This window comes from Pristiophorus japonicus, chromosome 6, assembly GCF_044704955.1.
Source record: "Pristiophorus japonicus isolate sPriJap1 chromosome 6, sPriJap1.hap1, whole genome shotgun sequence".
NCBI classification, from domain to species: domain Eukaryota; kingdom Metazoa; phylum Chordata; class Chondrichthyes; family Pristiophoridae; genus Pristiophorus; species Pristiophorus japonicus.
This window is the reverse complement of record NC_091982.1, coordinates 214,418,236-214,431,333: the sequence shown is the minus strand read 5'-3', so window position 1 is coordinate 214,431,333 and position 13,098 is coordinate 214,418,236. Positions and strand designations below refer to the sequence as shown.

Genomic DNA, 13,098 nt, shown 5'->3' with positions numbered 1-13,098 from the left:
GGAGGGGGGACTGGGAGAGATCGCAGGTTTGGGGGGGGGGGGCAACCAGCAATTAGGAGCCGAACATGGCACAGATTTGCTTGAAGGGCTGGGTGAGCACTCCTGCTGCTTCTGACCCAAAAACAGTGCTCTAAAAAAAGCACTTAACTACTGCACCTGGCTGCTCCGACCTCCCTCTAGCTGCCGGGTTTCCCAAACCCATGCAGGAGGTGTTAAATTCAAATCGCTGCCAAAATAGTTAAATGTTGTATCACCAAGGCTTCTTACCTCCTCTCCACAGCATAGTCTGTATCACCTTTACTTATCTTCCACCATTCTCAAAACCCCAACTTGGTAATCGGCTCCAACTGTGTATCCCATCCCAGCCCTCTATCTCCATTCTCTTGTGCATTCCCTTTTCTGCCATCAGTGGCAGTGCCTTCAACTACCTCAGCCCTGTTCTCTATAGCTCTATTCCCCAGCCCCTCTGCATTGCTATTTCTCAGTCCTCCTTTAAAGTCTATTTTTAGCCATGGTTTTGCTGATTTTTCCAACTCTTTCTCCACTGTTTGGTTTCCAATGCTCCTCTATGAAATGCCTTGCACTGTTGGAGTTGTGCTTTTTGAAATATATATACAAAACAAGGTGAATGGCAATATTGTTTTTGTGGACAGTATTCTCACTGATTCTGAAGCTATGCCAAAAATATTCACAAATGTATGTGCTCAAATCATTTACTTTTTTTCTCTTCATTTTTGTTTTCTCGCCACTTTCTGCCATTTTTTTTCTTCCCACTACTACTACGGTAAATTCTCTTGATGGACTCATTCCTGAGGTACAGGTCCACCAACCCCTTCCAGTGGCTCACTAATGTAGCCATTATTCATGTGTAATTCTTGCCAATCAGTGTTGTCAGGTTAACCTACCATTGGGGCATCAGAGCCAAGCCAAATCCTGACTTACACATGCACATTTACAGCAGGGATCACTAAAGAGTGATTAAGAGTGGGAACCTTGGCCAGTTTTCTACCTACTCCAACCCAACCCAGAAATACAGAGTCTAATTGTAGCCTCAGTATCGTCATCCCAGCTGAGGTCAGTTAACTCACCAGAGGCCAAGGATGAAACCCGGAATCTTCCTGGTCTAAATGGCTCAGCTACTCCCTGAATGAACTTGCTCAGCCAATTGGGGGACCTCAACTTTTAAAAAAAAGTGAAGGTGAAAGGAATTATTTCATTACCTATTTGAATAAAAGGGAATTAATTCAGACTGCTACTTAAGAGGTTTGATCTTGCATCTATTATGGATACCACTGTGTCAATTATCTTGGTAATCAGCGGGAAAGCATTTTGGTGCAAGTGATCATAATTCAGTAAGATTAAGGTTAGTTATGGAAAAGGACAAAGGGGGACCAGGAATAAAAGTTCTCAATTGGGTAAAGCCAATTTTGCTGAACTGAGATGGGATTTGGCCAAAGTGGACTGGAAATGGCTGTTGATGGTAAATCAGTGTCAGAGCAGTGGGAGGCATTCAAGGAGGAGATCCTGAGGGTACAGAGCAAGTATCTGAAACAAAAAGTGTGAGGCTAACAAATCTACAGTTCCCTGGATGTCAAGCGACATACACGGTAAGATATAAAAGGGAAGCTTATAACAGATACCGAGAAGTCAACACTGTAGAAACTCTAGAGGAATATAAGTGCAGGGATGCAATTAAAAAAGATATCAGGAAAGCAAAGAGAGAGTATGAAAGAATGTTGGCAAGTAAAATTAGGGAAAACCCAAAGATGTTTTATAAATACATTAAGAGCAAGAGGATAACTAGAGAAAGAGTGAGGCCTATTAGAGACCACAAAGGAAATCTGTGTGTGGAGGCGGAAGATGAGGGTAGGATTATTGATGAATACTTTGCATCCGTTTTCACAAAAGAAAGGAGCGATGCAGACTTTGCAATGAGGGAGCAGGAGTGTGAAATATTAGATGAGATAAACATAGTGAGAAGGACGTATTAAGGGGCTTAGCAGCTCTGAAAGTAGATAAATCCCCAGGCCTGAATGAAATGTATCCCAGGCTGTTAAGAGAAGCAAAAGAGGAAATAGCAGAGGCTCTGACCATCATTTTCCAATCCTCTCTGACTATAGGTGTGGTGCCAGAGGACTGGAGGGCTGCTAATGTTGTACCTTTGTTTAAAAAGGGAGAAAGGAATCGACCAAGTAATTATAGGCCAGTTCGCCTAACCTCAGTGGTGGGAAAATTATTGGAAAAAATTCTGAGGGATAGAATAAATCTTCGTTTGGAAAGACATGGATTAATCAAGGACAGACAGCATGGATTTGTCAAGGGAATGTCATGTCTGACTAACATGATTTAATTTTTTGAGGAGGTAAGAGGGTTGATGAGGGCAGTGCGTATGATATAGTGTATATGGATTTTAGCAAAGCTTTTGATGAGGTCCCACATGGCAGACTGGTCACAAAAGTAATAGTCCATGGGATCCAGGGCAAAGTGGCAAGTTGGATCCAAAATTGGCTCAGACGCAGGAAGCAAAGGGTAATGGTTAATGGATGTTTTTGTGACTGGAAGGCTATATCCAGTGGGGTTCTGCAGGGCTCAGTGCTGGGTCCTTTGCTTTTTGTAGTATATATCAATGAGTTGAACTTAAATGTTGGGGATATGATTAAGAAGTTTGCGCAGATGATTCTAAAATTGGCTGTGTGGTCGATAATGAAGAAGGAAGCTACGGACTATAGGAAGATGTCAATATACTAGTCAGGGGGCAGAACAGTGACAAATGGATTTCAATCTGGATAAGTGTGAAATAATGCATTTGGGGAGGTCTAACAAGGCAAGGGAGTATACATTAAATGGTACGACGCTGAAAAGTGTAGAGGAACAAAGGGTCCTTGAAGTGCTGGTCCACAGATCCCTGAAGGTAGCAGGGCAGGTAGATAAGGTGGTTAAGAAGGCATATGGAATACTTGCCTTTATAAATCGAGGCATGGAATACAAGAGCAAGGAGGTTATGTTTGAACTGTATAAAACACTGGTTAGGCCTCGGCTGGAGTATTGTGTGCAGTTCTGGTCACCACATTACAGGAAATATGTGATTGCAGTGGAAAGGGTGCAAAGGAAATTTACAAGAATGTTTCCTGGACTGGAGAATTTTGGCGATGAGGAAAGATTGGAGATGCTGGGTCTGTTTTCTTTGGAACAGAGGATGTTAAGGGGAGAACTTATTGAGGTATATAAAATTATGAGGCGCCTGGATAGAGTAGATAGGAAGGACCTGTTTCCTTTGGCAGAGGGGTCAACAACCAGGGGGCATAGATTTATAGTAATTGGGGGGAGGTTTAGAGGAGATATATAGAGAAATGTCTTCACCCAGAGGATGAGGCAGAAACCCTTACCACACTTAAAGTGACGAAACCTACAGGGCTATGGACCAAGAGCTGGAAAGTGGGATTAGGCTGGATAGCTCTTGGTTGGCCGGCGTGGACACGATGGGCTGAAATGGCTTCCTTCCATGCTGTAAATTTCTATGATTCTATGGAATCAAATATTTCAGCAATTTTTAACTCAGTATATATTACAACATAAAAATGCTACAACACCCTTCAATATGATTATGTGGTACAATGTATTAGCATTATACAAATTAACTTCAGTTCATTCACATATCTTAGCTAATAACATGTGAGTCAATTAGTTTAGAACCTAAAGATTAACACATACATTCCATGGTTGTTTTCTTTTTGTTTGTTTACATTCATATTATCTCAGTCTTCTGTAGAAGAGGATCAGAATTACAAAATCAGATGTACATGACTCGACCGTTCTGACGAAAGTTCATTGACCTGAAACATTAACTCTGTTTCTTTCTCCACAGATGCTGCCTGACCTGTATTTTACTTTTGTTTTCTACCCTATCCATACTGGTTTCAATGGCAAGTTGATTAACAGGTTTAAAACAAATCTGCTCATTAACATTGGAAATCAATAGTTTTTAAATGAGACATTTGGCATAGTTCGATCTATAGCATCACTTAGAAATGCTGCACTGTTTTTTCATTAGATTCTAAACCTGCATGCTTTGGCAAAGGACAACAATCCCATTGCATGAATTAGACAGAATAGGAGTAAACGAAGGTCCTCTATCTGACCTAGTGAACAGCACTACTGTTCAGACCAGCATGCCAATGGAATCCAATAATGCCTACACCTCAATCAATATACAAATATACAAGATTAAATGAGTACCTGCAGAAATACTATAATTTAACTATTTTCTCTATATAAAAATATTGTCAATTTATTACCTTGTAGACCTTGTAGTCTCAGCTCCAATTATTTTCCAACTCTCATATTATAAATCATTAAGACATCCCTAAATGCACTCATGAGCATAGAGAATCAACGTTTACAAACTAAAATGAAAAATCTTGTAACCCTGGCAACTGCTAAGCAGTTAATAGTGATCACACTTATTGGAACACTGATTATACAGATATATTGCCAGCAGGGAAATATTATTCACTGCTGTCACTATAAATTGTAGCTCAATGTGAAGTGTGTACTTACAGATACAGGAAACAGCATCAAATCAAACACTTGAAATAAAAAAATGATTGACATCTCCTATCCGGGCTCACGCTTGAACAATTGCCACAAAATACTAGAGAATGACTACCACCCATGGAGCTGCAGCTCAGCATCACCTTCAGGATAAGAGAGAAGTGAAAAATCAAAGGGAAAAATTGGAGAAGAAGTGACAGAAGAGGCAGTTGGAATTCTTCTGTTTGCATTAAGTACCATTGGTGCTTTTACACCAGAGAACAGAGGTAGAATAATGTTGGTATTCCTTATCGCTTTTGTTTCCAAAAAGTGAACACGGGAGTATCTTTCCTGATTTACTCCTCACATTGATTTTATCTCTAACATTAGTGACAGTCAGTTGTTACCACTTTCAGTAACTGATTAGTTGCAGATTGCTCTTGCAAAGAGTTAGCACAGACATGATATATATTTCAGAGAACTTTAATCAGTTGGGAGTAAGTGTGTGAAAAAGTTTGTTCTGCAAAGGAAAACCCCTGGGCACACATCATCCTTTTTGATTGGGGTTTCTGTAGAACAGGAGATTGATTGGTACGGAATGATATTGAATCAAAGACACACTTGGAATCAAAGGTTTTCACTTGGTAGAATAGTGGAATAAAATAGTTGAATGGTCTCTTTCTATACTGGTAAATTTGTATGATTCTATGAAAGCATAAGCAACTTTGTTCTAGGTGAGACATTCTTCAATAATCTTTAACTTGTCACATCCTTTATTGATCTACATAGCAAGGAACACCTAATGGTCTTTCCACCTATGTGACAAGATAAACATACTGCCTATGATGATGATGAGTATTCTCCAGTTGAGTTGGTTACTTATAATAAAATCTTATCTTCAAGATGGCTCATATATTGGTAATGCACCACCTATCTTGCTCCCCGTGAGGTTTTTGTCAATAGTTATTCCTGTTTCTTTGCAAGCTAAATTGAAAAGACTGGTTTAAAATTCTGCAGTGATGCAGACTTCCTTCACACATTCATTCTCCAGAAGATGTGGTCAAACTTCAACAGTCCGTGGCATGAATTATCAAAATTCACAGAACAAATTTACTTTACATTCTCTGAAGAGAAATACATATTAAAATTAACAAAAGGTTTAAAACTCAAGGAACAACATAAAAATTGAAGAACTAGGATTTGAAAAACAAAATAGCTTTCCATCTGTTTTGGGGCAGAATAGTTGGTACTAGATGCAAACTAATTATTTTATACCTCTGTTGCTTTTGTACTGTTTCTCATGTTATTTGCAAAACAAGTGAAAATTTTAATCATTTTACTCAATCTTATGTTGCATATGTACTGTCATATAAAGGAGGTGCCAGTGCCTCTGGGAGATATGGCCAATGCAGGAGAGTTGCAAGAGCCAATCTGTGGCCTCTCTAAGTAAGTTTGCTAATTTAGTGACAATTAAAGTACTAAATCAATACCAAACTGTACAGTTTTGTGGTGTGGTTCATGTATACTAGGAACTGGATTGAGATAAATTTTGGTAGCACCCTATGGGCCTGAAATTCATCGACATACCGCCCACAACCACCCGCTTACCGGCCAAAAATGCAATTTTGGTGAAAAAACACCTACATACCACCGACATACCGCCCGGAGGAAAATTCATCAGGGATATACCGCCAGGCATTATGCACACCGCCTGCCCATGCAGACCGGCGACATACCACCCAAAAGTGCAAAATTCATTACATACCACCGACACATGGCCGGAAATGCATACCGTCCTGGAGAAGGTGCTTTTAAGTGGATCTTAAGTGGGCGTTATGTACACAGAGCTGACAGGTTTGTTTGATATTTATAGTTCTCCACAGTTTGATGTATTTGTTAATGGATTGTAGTATTTTCTAGTGTTAGGCAATAATATAAATGGTCTAATAAAGCCTTACTTACTCCTTTATTATTGAACTATAATAAACATTTTATTAGTGTGTCTCACCCCGCAGTCTCTCTCTCTCTCTCTCCCACGCCCCAGTCTCTCTCACCCAGAGTCTCTCTCACCCCCACTCTCTCTCTCTCACCGCCCCAGTCTCTCCCGCACCCCAGTCCTCCCGCACCCCAGTCCTCCCACACCCCAGTCTCTCTCTCTATCTTCCATCCCCCAGTCTCTCTCACCCCCCTCCAGTCTCTCCCACCCCAAATCTTTCTCAGCCCCAGTCTCTCTCATCCCTCAGTCTCTCTCTCTCTCACCCCCAGTCTCTCACCCCCCAGTCTCACCCACCCCCCAGTCTCTCTCTCTCTCTCCCACCCCCCAGTTTCTCTCACCCCCCCAGTCTCTCTCACCCTCCCCCCAGTCTCTCTCTCTCTCACCCCCAGTCTCTCCCACCCACCCCAGTCTCTCTCTCTCCCACCCCCCAGTCTCTCTCACCCCCCAGTCTCTCTCACCCACCCCAGTCTCTCTCTCTCCCACCCACCCCAGTCTCTCTCTCTCCCACCCCCCAGTCTCTCTCACCCCACCCCCCAGGCTCTCTCCCGCTCTCCCACCCAGTCTCTCCCCACCCCCCCACAGCGATCTCACGCTGGCAGTCTCTGGCCTCTCGCCAGTGCCTCTCGGGGGGGTGGAGCTTGAGAGCCGCGCGTGTGTGCGCACAACTTGGGAGCCGAAGATTCCCGAGTCAAAAGGCCTCCTCCGCCACACACCGCCAGTTGCACTCCACTCCCGCCCGCTGCACTCCGCTTGGCTTACCGCTGAGAAAAGTGCGATGAAATTCCCACCCACTCAGCCCCAGCAGTACCTGGCGGTAAAAAATGACGCATCGCCTGGGGACTGGTGAAAAACAGGTAGACCATGTGTTTGACCAATTTCGGCCCTTGAGAGTTCGAAGACAGGATCCTTTATTCCATCAGTCTGGGATGGATTTGAACCAAGAACCAGAGGTAAAAGGCAATGATTTATATATAATTGAAATAAATATGTTAATTGATTGAAAGATTTTTTTTGTATGGGGACTGGACAGCACAATAGATTACAAAAATGCCTTTTCAACTCCAGGACAACATAAAGATTCTACTTGGGATCGTACACGAAATGAGTTTGGGCAGTGCCAGCCCAGTGGCTGGTCCTCCTGCTGTCAGCTGCACTCTAGAGTAGAATGGATTGTAGCATACATCCAGGAAAATGTGGGTCAAGAATCGGCCATCAGGCTATGATCTCCAATTCCAGCAAACTAAATATAGAAAGCCTTGCTAATCGGTTCGGGGCTGATTCTTTGAAATGAAATTAGATGCCATGTTTGTCTACATTCCAATAGTGACGACACTTCAAAAAGTAATTGCTTGGCTGTGAGCCACTGTCAGACATCACAGGGAAGTGAAAAGTGCTATATAAGTAAAAGTACTTTCTTTCTTTAACCCTACTCTCATAAGTGATTAACACATTTCAATATTATGCTTTGTTCCCTATAAAAAACCTCTGTTGGCAAGAAATTGATATTGTGTCTGATGTTTTAGCACAAATAAGCTGAACGCTGTATATCTGGCTTGTGGCAGACAATTTCAAAACTACTCGATCTAGGTGGTTCAAGCTGTAATGACATCATTCCAAATATATACAAAATAAGAATTTAACAAAATTTAATCTGTAGAACAATTCTCAATTTTAATATTACATTTTTCCAGAAACACTTCACCAATGGTGACATAAGGCATTCTTGTGTCTCAATTTTGGCCAAATGTACAATGTCGTATCAATCAAATGGACTTCAGTCATTATTAGCTGTACCCTTTTTCTCTGGCTGGTTAGGAAGACACATCAAAACATACCTTCTACCAATAAATCCCTGATTTGAGACAACATGAGCCAGTAAAATAAGACATGGAACCAGCAAAAGCCACTTAACGAATCAAGCGTGTTCCTTCTACAGAACCATCTGCAATCCACTCCATCAAGGAGTCTACCCAATCCATTCAGGTTTCAGATAAACTGCTACTTTTGCATCAGTGTAAAGAACGTTTCAGGTATAGAAAACTAACTTAGGAGTCAGGTCCTAATCTAATTATGGAGAACGATAAAGCCAAGTGTTGTGGCCATATATGCACAAGGCTCTCTCCTAGTACGCAGAGTGAGAGTTGCAGCCAAGCACAGTGCAGTATAACTCTGGCCTTACAGACTGAACATCATACTTTTCAGCTACCAGTGTCAGACAGGTAGTATAGCAGAACGACAGTTCCAAATTCCAATCCAAAAAAGTTAACTCCATTAATACTGCAGAATACCTATCTGATTCTACATCCTACTTTATTCATCTTTGACAGTTTGCCTTTGTTATATATTCGGTACGACCTCACAAACACACAGGCTCTGAGATGGCTGGTAACTTCAGGAGCCTGTCAGGTGACCTATTCCCTCTATTGTTGTAAACAGCAATGCCTGCATTACCACAGTAGTCCACTGAGTGGAGCTATATATATTACAGCCTTTCTTTGCACAATATTTGTACAATCCCAACATGTAATTATTTCTGTCTACAATTATCCCTGTAAAATTTGCATCAAGTTTGTAACTAGCTATTTAACCAGGTCTTTTCAAACAAATGATAATCAACACAATATTAACCACATCCATCCACTACATAGAGAAAACATCCATTTAAACTTAAGTCTTCCTTAACATTCCTGGTCAACTTTGTGGGTTTGTTATTGGCTCTCAGCCAAATTCCATTCCCTGACCTATTCACCAAGTCTTCTTAGTATGCTCTGCACCAAGGATAATGATGGGGATAATAGGGTATAAATTTCACCAGCTCCAGTGCACCACAGAAAATGTAGCAGGGTGGAACTTCTACTTGCATATTTGATTCCACCGTGACCCCGTCCTAAAGCCCAAGGACAGGCTAATGTCCATATTGGGAGCAGGCACCCACATTTATTGCGGGCAAATAGAGGCGCCCACCCAGCATAAAGATCAGATACTCAGAGTGGCACCCTGTTGCCACCAAGAGGGGAAATCAGAGGTTGAATCAACAACAACAGCTTATATTTATATAGCGCCTTTAACGTAGTGAAACATCCCAAGGCTCTTCACAGGAGTATTATGAGATAAAAAATTTGACACCGAGCTGCATAAGTAGAAATTAGCGCAGGTGACCAAAAGCTAGGTCAAAGAGGTAGGTTTTAAAGAGCGTCTTGAAGGAGGAAAGAGAGGTCGAGAGGTGTAGAGGTTTAGGCAGGGAGTTCCAGAGCTTGGGGCCGAGGCAACAGAAGGCACGGCCACCAATGGTTGAGCTATTATAATCAGGGATGCTCAAGAGGGCAGAACTAGAGGAACGCAGACAGCTTGGGGGGGGTTGTGAGGCTGGAGGTGATTACAGAGATAGGGAAGGGCGAGGCCATGGAGTGATTTGAAATTTGAAATTGAGGTGTTGCTTAACCGGAAGCCAATGCAGGTCAGCAAGCACAGGGGTGATGGGTGAGTAGGACCTGGTGCGAATTAGGACAGAGGCAGCCGAGTTTTGGATCACTAGAATATGGGAGGCTAGAATGTGGGAGGCCAGCCAGGAGTGCGTTGGAGTAGTCAAGTCCAGAGGTAACAAAGGCATGGATGAGGGCTTCAGTAGCGGATGAGCTGAGGCAAGGGTGGAGACGGGCAATGTTACGGAGGTGGTAATAGGTGATCTTAGTTGTGCTGCGAATATGTGGTCGAAAGCTCATTTCAGGGTCAAATCTGACACCAAGGTTGCGAACAGTCTGGTTCAGCCTCAGACAGAAGTTGGGGCGAGGGATGAGTCAGTGACTAGGGAACAGAGTTTGTGGCGGGGATCGAAAACAATGGCTTCAGTCTTCCCAATATTCAATTGGAGAAAATTTCTGCTCATCCAGAACTGGATGTCGGATAAGCAGTCTGACAATTTAGAGACCGTGGAGGGGTCGCGAGAAGTGGTAAACATAGAAACATAGAAAATAGGTGCAGGAGTAGGCCATTCGGCCCTTCGAGCCTGCACCACCATTCAATAAGATCATGGCTGATCATTCACCTCAGTATCCCTTTCCTGCTTTCTCTCCATACTCCTTGATCACTTTAGCCGCAAGGGCCATATCTAACTCCATCTTGAATACATCCAATGAACTGGCATCAACAACTCTCTGCGGCAGGGAATTCTACAGGTGAAGAAGTTTCTCCTCATCTCAGTCCTAAATAGCCTACCCCTTATCCTAAGACTGTGTACCCTGGTTCTGGACTTCCCCAACATCGGGAACATTCTTCCCGCATCTAACCTGCCCCGTCCCGTCAGAATCTTATACGTTTCTATGAGATCCCCTCTCATCCTTCTAAACTCCAGTGTGTAAAGGCCCAGTTGATCCAATCTCTCCTCATATGTCAGTCCAGCCACCCCTGGAATCAGTCTGGTGAACCTTCGCTGCACTCCCTCAATAGCAAGAACGTCCTTCCTCAGGTTAATGAGATAGAGCTGGGTGTTGTCAGTGTACATGCGGAAAGTGATGCTGTATTTTCAGATGATGTCGCCAAGAGGCAATATTTAGATGAGAAATAGGAGAGGGCCAAGGATAAATCCTTGGGGAACACCAGAGGTAACGATGCGGGGGTGGGAAGAGAAGCCATTGCAGGTGATTCTCTGGCTATGATTAGACAGATAAGAACGGAACAGGCGAGTGCAGTCCCACCCAGCTGGAATGTTGGTGAGCAGATTTTTACTAAACTTTTCTCATTTGATTTCTCAATGGTGGGCCCATTTCTGGCCCATAATGTCACCTATGCCTGTTCTCAGCAAACATAGTGCAGCTGGTGGGATTCCCAGAGATGTCTGGGAATGTCCCCAGACAAAGCTCCAAACTACTGTTGGGAAGTAAGTGGAACAGGTGTAAAAAGTGGAACCTTCTGTGATTTAAGCCCAACGGATTTAAGTTCCACCCCTAATTCCGGTGCTTACATTTGTATTAGACCAGAATACTGTCTCTCGGAGTGTAATTTATACCCTGGCCTCCAATTTATCTGCAGTGTTTCTATAGGTCTGGCATTAACCCATACTCTATGTTTCTATAGTACATCATGGAGGTTCAGGAGGAGGACTCACAGAATGCATGGCAATGATTTAGTGTACACGATTTGTTTACAAGAGTTCTTCAGACTTGTCAGGAGCAGGAGAAAGGAGCCATCCAGGTTAGATCAAGCACTGTTAGGCACAGCTGATCTAAACTAGTAAATATGTACAAACCCACTCAGTCCCCAGTCCCATCTAAGCAAACTTGCCCTGAACTCACAAGGTTGTGAATCGAACACTGAATGTTTGCATGTATCTGCTTGGAATGGGGATGGTTGAGATGTTCCACACAGTTTAACAGTTGCTGTATAGCATAACTGATCAATGTATACAACCACAGCACATCGCAACTGTTTTTCTACAATCCCACTCTACTAAGTGGCTGCAACGATTTTGGAAAAAAGGCGACTGACATTAAGACCAGTTTCACAAAGCTGAAGACTGTAGGATCACATCAGAGTACGGAAAGATTTTGCTCCCACCTGAAGTGAAAATCATGCTGCCTTAATTCGATGGATTTTTTAAATATTTTATACAAATAGCCTGTAGTGATGTAAAATCTTTAAAAGAAATTGTAGAACATTTAAAATGTTACAGTTTTGATGCAATGTAACAAAATACACAAGCTGGCAGTCACAAAAAGCGCAGAACCTTAATACAATTCACATCAAAGATATTTTTTTCAAAATGTTGCTTAGCTTTACTTAATCTGAAAGTAAAAATAGGATGTAAAATGTAGTGATTTTCTCACAGGCACTCTGAAACACTCTGTTGGATAACTACAATATACATTCCCTTCAAGGCATTTTACTTACAGGACAAAATGGGGAAAATTAATGATTTCAGCTTTCTTTTTGCCTCGATTTAAGTAATGTCACATACCATTAGAAGTCGGCTTATCTGCTGCCCCAAATAAAACACCATTTAATACTTTTTTGGCTTCTCCCCACCCTCATGTTTATATAAAGATTCTGATATTTGTACTGTTACTATGAAAGCCAAAGTGACAGCAGCATTTTAAGGATTTGTAAATAATTAATACAGGAAAAATTACTGTACCATAATTAGGAGAGTTCTAGGTCTGCTCATTCCATCAGATTCATCCAGTGGCAAAAATTCAAATGACAATTGCTCCTGGTGCCGGGTGCAGATATATGCACAGTTCCTCTGAACCACGGAACGAAAGGCTTCAAGCAGAACAATGCTGACAGTGCAACCCATATCTGCATCCTGAAGCCTACAGAATAACTTCTTCTATGCTTATGCTGTATCTGAGAGACAGTGGAACCTTGTCCCTGAAATCAGCCTACATTGCAGCTGCAAGCACACAGCTTTCCAATCCAGATCTGCTTTCTGGTCAGCTGACAACAGCAACTACGCTGATCTGATGCAGAATAAAGTAATGCTAGGGCACAGCTGGAATATGCTGTACTAAAGTGCACTCCATTCTGTGATAGCCAAGGTTTAAACAGCGTCTCTCGTACAAGAATATCAGAATTTG

The 13,098-nt window shown here is 42.3% G+C and overlaps 1 protein-coding gene across 1 annotated transcript in view; it reads right to left on the bottom strand.

Moving 5' to 3' along the window:
• Window positions 1-12,818, bottom strand: part of dock10 (dedicator of cytokinesis 10) — a 316,489-nt gene extending 303,671 nt beyond the window's left edge. The window contains exon 1 of the mRNA XM_070883587.1: window positions 12,657-12,818. Coding sequence (XP_070739688.1) covers window positions 12,657-12,818 — 162 coding nt within the window. The remainder of the gene's footprint in view (window positions 1-12,656) is intronic.
• Window positions 12,819-13,098: the final 280 nt, after the last annotated feature.